Raw genomic sequence first — 8008 nt, forward strand, 5'->3', positions numbered from 1 at the left:
GTATTAGGCATAGTTTTACTGAGGTTAAGATTAGGAATAAGGTTAGGTTTAGACAAGGAAACCTAACCTAAAACCTAAAACCTAACCTACTGTATAAAAACAGGAACAGATTGCATCTGTGATAAAGTGGAAAGAAGCGCAGCTTTAACGTAACAAGGTGTAATGATCAGTTGGGTGCATGTATGCAGTGCAAACGCACATGTGACGTTAATTATAATATATGGCCGGTAAAATATAATCCTGCCGGCCATGGTGGCCGGCCCAAAAAATGCCTAGCGGAAACCCTGACACACACACACACACACACACACACACACACACACACACACACACACACACACACACACACACACACACACACACACACACACACACACACACACACACACACACACACACACACACACACACACACACACACACACAAACACACACACACACACACACACACACACACAGTGAGACAGGAGAGAGAAACAGAGAATGGCAGCTATAGGTCTATGGATAAAAGAACTATAATCATATCACAGAGATGGTGACATTGTCCTCCGTCATATACTTGTAGCTTTTGTTGAGCTACAAATCCAGTACCATTTAAAACCTCTGAAGTGATAAATGGTTCAAGTGTTTAACTAAAGTGGCATTTTAAGTGGCATGTATGCGATAATATCATTAATGGTAATTCTTTTTGCCACAATAATCGTGACATGGAATGTTCATAGTCACACCCCTGTGTAGGTCTGACATTTATCCATCCATTGAATACTTTATGAACAGTTTGCAGAAAGTACTGAGGTACAGCCATACAATAATGTTAAAGGGTTAACACTGAGGACTTGTTTACATTGTGGTCCTGTGTATTCAATTCATCAAGACATATAAAGACATGGCAAGCTAGAAGACTTGTCCAGGTCCAGTTCTTTTATGGTCTACGGAATACAAGAGACACGGTGCAGAGAACAAGCAGAATGACAGAATGTTTGTAGTTTTCATTCCGGACACAGAAACGGTGGTGTGCAACGTGCTGTATTGTGTGTGTGTGTGGATATGGTTTTGTAGAAGGCATGTTCTAAAGTGGATAACGCTGATTTAAAATGGAATGGAAACCTGCAGCTTTTCACAGAGAATTCAGCACCGGTCATAACACTGGCTGTTTGACAGCGACGGGCATAATGGAGAGATGTGAGCGTGAGAGAGAGAGAGAGAGAGAGAGAGAAAGAAAGAGAGAGAGAGAGAGAGAGAGGGAATGAGTGTGTATTTGTATTTTTTATAATAGTGTTTTTGTTGCACTTACAATGCCTGAACTTATGCTGCTGTCTCAATTACTAGGTTCCTTATTGTTTTACAGTGTTTAAGAATGGTATTACAATGAATTGTATCCATTTCATAAAGGAGTTTAACGTGATTATTAAAACAATTAGCTATCAAGCCACGGAATCAAGGATTATTCTCCACATACTAAATGATGAATTCATCCCCATGATTGTGCCAAATCTGGGGGGAATCATGAATATTATGAATATGAACTAACCTTCATAGTGCTGTTCTCCTGGTTGAATAATGAATATGAACAAACCTTCATAGTGCTGTTCTCCTGGTTGAATAATGAATATGAACAAACCTTCATAGTGCTGTTCTCCTGGTTGACGTTCTGCAGGTCTTGCTGTAGTTTCTGTAGTTCACTGAGACGGTTCTCTGCCAGCTCTCTGTTCTCCTCCAGCTCACTGTTCATCTCCTCAAACTAGAACACATCATATAATATACATGTTTTAACATCTCACTGTTCATCTCCTCAAACTAGAACACATCATATACATGTTATTAACAACTCACTGAGTGCCAGGATTGCCAGAATTATTTCAGAATTAATTCTGAAAAGTGTCAGAGTTTTTTTCACAGAAAACAAAAAGTGCTTAGGAAGCTTAAAGATTGTTTTTCAAAAACACGTCAAACACGTCATTGGCACCCAGCGCCATAGCGGTAAAAACACGTGAAACACGTTAATGGCACTCAGTGAGTTAACAGCTCACTGTTCATCTCCTCAAACTGTAAAGATAACAAACTGTTCAAGACAAACTGTGAAGATAAAACAAAACACTAAAGTGTTCAGACTCCTGACACAATGATCTAACATGATGTTATAGTGTTAATGATCTAACATGTTGTTATAGTGTTAATGATCTAACATGATGTTATAGTGTTAATGATCTAACATGTTATAGTGTTAATGATCTAACATGATGTTATAGTGTTAATGATCTAACATGATGTTATAGTGTTAATGATCGAACATGATGTTATAGTGTTAATGATCTAACATGATGTTATAGTGTTAATGATCTAACATGTTATAGTGTTAATGATCTAACATGATGTTATAGTGTTAATGATCTAACATGATGTTAAAGTGTTAATGATCTGACATGATGTTATAGTGTTAATGATCTAACATGATGTTATAGTGTTAATGATCTAACATGTTATAGTGTTAATGATCTAACATGATGTTATAGTGTTAATGATCTAACATGTTATAGTGTTAATGATCTAACATGATGTTATAGTGTTAATGATCTAACATGATGTTATAGTGTTAATGATCTAACATGTTATAGTGTTAATGATCTAACATGATGTTATAGTGTTAATGATCTAACATGTTATAGTGTTAATGATCTAACATGATGTTATAGTGTTAATGATCTAACATGTTATAGTGTTAATGATCTAACATGATGTTATAGTGTTAATGATCTAACATGATGTTATAGTGTTAATGATCTAACATGATGTTAAAGTGTTAATGATCTGACATGATGTTATAGTGTTAATGATCTAACATGTTATAGTGTTAATGATCTAACATGATGTTATAGTGTTAATGATCTAACATGTTATAGTGTTAATGATCTAACATGATGTTATAGTGTTAATGATCTAACATGTTATAGTGTTAATGATCTAACATGATGTTATAGTGTTAATGATCTAACATGATGTTATAGTGTTAATGATCTAACATGTTATAGTGTTAATGATCTAACATGATGTTATAGTGTTAATGATCTAACATGATGTTATAGTGTTAATGATCTAACATGATGTTATAGTGTTAATGATCTAACATGATGTTAAAGTGTTAATGATCTAACATGTTATAGTGTTAATGATCTAACATGATGTTATAGTGTTAATGATCTAACATGATGTTAAAGTGTTAATGATCTAACATGTTATAGTGTTAATGATCTAACATGATGTTATAGTGTTAATGATCTAACATGATGTTAAAGTGTTAATGATCTGACATGATGTTATAGTGTTAATGATCTAACATGTTATAGTGTTAATGATCTAACATGTTATAGTGTTAATGATCTGACATGATGTTATAGTGTTAATGATCTAACATGATGTTATAGTGTTAATGATCTAACATGTTATAGTGTTAATGATCTAACATGATGTTAAAGTGTTCAGACTGTCAGAACAGCGTGGTTACCTTTCGTTTGTTGATAGTGATGGTTCCACACACACTGCTGGCCTCACCACACACCTTGTAGCCTTTACTGTTCACCTGGAATTAATTAATGACAGACATATATAATTATTATTATGATATATCTTTATTGTTCACCTGGGATGATTATTACATCATGAGCCTGTAATAGTTTCATAAAAATCAAAGCTATACATAAAGAGTCTGTAATCTTTGGTTTTCATAACAATGAAAGATTTCAATAATACTTAGTCTGGGCCCTATCCTGCGCGCCACCTATGTCTATACCTAAACCCTTTAGGCATTTTTTTACTGCTTTGAAAATACATTTTAAAATAGTTCAAAGAGCCGATATACAAGCTCACAACGTGCTGATGTAGATCGGCTATTTTCACCATTTTGAAATGTTTTTCAAAATAGTAAAAAATGCCTAAAACATTTAGGCATAAGAGGTATAAGGCCCAGTGTGTCCTCTCCTTACTCAGTCAGGTGATAATAATAATAATAATAATATTAATAATAACAGACCCTCTCCAGGATCTCAGTCAGGTGATAATAATAATAATAATAATGATAATAATAATATTAATAATAACAGACCCTCTCCAGGATCTCAGTCAGGTGATAATAATAATAATAATAATATTAATAATAACAGACCCTCTCCAGGATCTCAGTCAGGTGGGCGTTCAGACGGTTCTCTCGGCGTCGTATCTTCTCCATGTCCCACTGCAGCTCCTCTATCATGCCCTGGAGCTCACTGACCCTGGTGTCTGCTTTAGTGACAGCGCCCCCTAGAGTACGAGACTACACACACACACACACACACACACACACACACAGGTGGTTTATTGTGTTCCACTAACACTAAGCCAGGCTGAAGGAGAGACTAGGTGGAACCAGACTGAAGTGTTCCCCAGTAGACCACCAGGTCCACCACAGATTTACTGATCCATTAAGACCTGAGGCCGGTTCTACAAATGCCTTCTTAAATCAGTTGTTGTCAGACTTTTTAGTACCAAGGACCCCCAAAATGATATGTATTTGGTAGCAGACTTACACTGTAGACCATTGGTTCTCAAAGTGGGGTCCGGGGACCCCCAGGGGTACTTGAGGGGGTTCCAGGGGGTCCCCAGCTAAATGATGGATAGGAACCAAATGGACCCTTATGGGTCTGTAACTCTGAGAGTGTACAAATGGAACCAAATGGACCCCATTTGTACACTCTCAGAGTTAAGTTAACATTGATTTTACAATATGTATTGGGGTCCCAGAGATAGAAATGCCATTAAATGGGGGTCCGTAGCCTCTAATGCAGGTTAAACTGGGGGGGTCCTTGAAATTAAAATGGTTGAGATTCACTGCTAGAGCCGTAAAAATCTTCTCTTATGGGGGTCCCTGGCATATCTTTTTAAATGGGGGTCCGCGGGCTAATAAGTGTCCATTTGGGGGTCCTTGACATGAAAAAGTTTGAGAACCACTGCTGTAGACAATAGATAAGACATTATGTGTAGGCAGCCCAACAGTATAAGTTACATTCACTGACCACTGCTCTAACAAACTAAATGAAATGGTCATGTATGTAAATATAATGAATATGAAAGGCTATCCCATCAGAAAGCCATTCAGCCTGGTTAGTTACAGCAATGTTTATCAACCCTCTAACAGCGATATAACAGCAGTCTACATACTTTCAGCCAAAATCATGTGTAAATGTTAACCCATTGAGACCTGAAGCCGATTCTACATGTCGATTCTTATAGTCCAGTGCGGCTTATATACAGGGGTGCACATAACTGGTGCGCAGGTGCGCATGCGCACCCAAAATAAAAAATGCGCACCACATTAGACGACGTGAGGCGCTTTTGCGTACCAACAGCTGGGACAGGAATTTCCAAGCTTTTATTTTTTAGCAAAAATAAAAAATAAAAGCCTGGAGATCGAGGCTAGGAATTTACTTCCTGAAGCCACACTCACACAATCACGCTAAAGCACACGTCGGCCCCATGTACAGCCATTAGGCACAGGGGGAGAGGACACATGCTGCACGTGATTGTGTGCGTGTCTCGCATCGCCTCGCATTGCCTCGCTGCGTGCACGCAGCCAGCAGCGGCTGTTAGAGGCACTCGTCACCGATGATGAACGCACCGTGATGGTGCAAAATATGCCGTGAACGTCCCAAATCTGGAGGATAAAAGCAGCGCAGCACAGGGCACCAACCTTGGGGGCTTCACCAAACGGTGTGAGAGAAAAAAAAACGTCGAAAACCGGCGGAATTTGGAAGCAGAGCGTCCTTTTTTTTTTCTTGCGCAGCAGCACCCCCACCCCTCCCCCCCCCCGTTGACAAAACTGTCCGGTGGGCACTGTGCTGACTCCCCCCCCCCCAGGTTAACTAAACGGGACGGGACCATTTATTTGTTGCGCACCAAGTCACATCTCCAGGTGCTCTTCTGAGTACTAGACCAAGAAAGTTATGTGCACCCCTGATTATATAATATGTACAAATCATTCAATTTAGCTGCTGCGGCTTATATTCAGGTGCGCCTTATAGTGCGACAATGACGGTAAGTAAAGCACGCACAAACTGGGACAAAATAAACGTGACCTCGATTACCTCGTTGGTCATGTGACCGTGCTTGTGCTTCAGGTCATCGTTCAGCTGACGCAGTCGCTCGTTCTCATTGGTCAGCAGAGTGTTGAGCTGGGAGGCGTTCTGCCACAGACATCCCTCTGTAAAGGGACATTCTGTTGTTTTGATTTGTTTGATAAAATAATACTGAAAAAATAATTTTCAGAAACAGTGAAAAACGAGGTCTACAGATACAGTATGTCACCAGGACAACATAGTTTCCAACATATAAAGGAATAACATTCAAATAAATCAAAAACACCCATATTGGCTCCTACAGCTAGTATGACCACTTCAAATGCTCTCCTCTTAAAAAAAAAAAGAAAATAGCCGAAAATAGCCTTGTAGATCAGCTATTTTTGCTGCGCAAAATGATTCCATAGAAGACGTGCTGGCTTCTACGGAATCCAAATGAGTGAAATCAGTGGTGGTGCCTGAGAACTTTAACAGTCCTACTCACCGTCTAGACTATAGATACAGTGTGTCACCAGCACAACATGAGACATTAACCGACAGATTGAAAATAACTTGACCTTTAACCACTTGAACCCCAGCATCTCTATTCTGAGGGGAACATTAAACCAAAAACAGCAGATCTACAAGCTCACAACACGCTAGTGTTGATTTTGACAGCAATTTTTTTATTCAGTTTTAGTCATTAGTCTTTTGAATCAAATTCTATTTAGTTTTAGTCATATTTTCTCATCTGAAATGTTTTACTGTTAGTCTAGTTTCAGTTGACTAAATATCATAAGATTATAGTCGACTAAATCTACAGTTTATTACTTGATTTAGTCGACTATAATGTATGTTGGCGGTGCCTTGATGGTGTCGTAATGGCTGATTTTACACTTGGTTGCATGCTGAAAATAGCAGATCTACAAGCTCACAACGCGTCGCAGCGCGACGCGTTGTGAGCTTGTAGATCTGCTATTTTCAGAGCGCAACACCCGAGCGCAGCAAAGCATAAAATGACTCGTTCACTGGATCTCTTCTCCACTAGATCCCTCACTGACATTTTAGTCTAGTTTTTATCTGTTGACAAAATTGTCAATATACTTAGTCTTAGTTTTAGTCATAGCTTAGTTTTTATTTAGTTTTCGTCAGTGAAAAAAGGTTTGATGAAACAATATATATCATAGTTTTAGTCGACGAAATCAACACCGCAACGCACCACAACGTGATGCGTTGTGAGCTTGTAGATCTGCTGGTGTAGATGGAAAAAGAAGGCATCAAGTACAGTGCTACTCAGGTCTGTTTTACTAAGTGGTTAAACTGAAGTCATGTTGATAAAGGTTCTGCAGCACCCTGGACTTAAGTCACGTCACCCTAGGGTGCCACAGCACCCACTGTGAGGAACCCTGCTGTAGAGAAACAGTTGGATGGAGGACAACAGTCCTACTCACCACCATGGACTGAAGGAGAACACAAACTCTGACTGAAATAATGTCTATGGTTAGTCCTATGATGAGATTAGTGAAACAGTGTGAAAGGAGCCCCCCACACACCCACACACACACACACACAAGCGTTGATTCCTAAACAATATAGCACAATATGTAAAATGATAGTAACATTGTTCCTGCTGTTCTACATACAGCCAACCAGGTGAAGAAATCACAGATTGAGGCTAGCATTTAGGGCGGGAACCCCTATTTGTAACTATACCTTTCAGGAGGGGAACCCCTGGGTTCCTGTTGCTTTTTACAGCTTATAGCAACATACATTTGTCATTTTTGAATAAATATTAGGTGCACTGGAATAGTCTCCCCACCGAAGTAAGACACACCACCAACTATCTGACCTTCAAGTTCAACCTTAAGAGATGGCTTAAAGCTAACCAAATAATCAAAACCAAATAACCAAATAATAATTGTAAT

General features: G+C 38.8%; 1 protein-coding gene across 1 annotated transcript in view; it reads right to left on the reverse strand.

The window, feature by feature from the left end:
* Nucleotides 1-8008, reverse strand: part of rnf20 (ring finger protein 20, E3 ubiquitin protein ligase) — a gene marked incomplete at its 5' end in the record, with an annotated part of 48974 nt that overhangs the window by 39976 nt on the left and 990 nt on the right. The window contains 4 exons of the mRNA XM_084041886.1: nt 1622-1741; nt 3503-3577; nt 4160-4306; nt 6114-6229. Of these exons, the coding sequence (XP_083898012.1) occupies nt 1622-1741; nt 3503-3577; nt 4160-4306; nt 6114-6229 (458 nt within the window). The remainder of the gene's footprint in view (nt 1-1621; nt 1742-3502; nt 3578-4159; nt 4307-6113; nt 6230-8008) is intronic.

The sequence above is a fragment of the Gymnoscopelus microlampas genome, assembly GCF_963454915.1.
Source record: "Gymnoscopelus microlampas genome assembly, chromosome: 18".
Taxonomy (NCBI): Eukaryota; Metazoa; Chordata; class Actinopteri; order Myctophiformes; family Myctophidae; genus Gymnoscopelus; species Gymnoscopelus microlampas.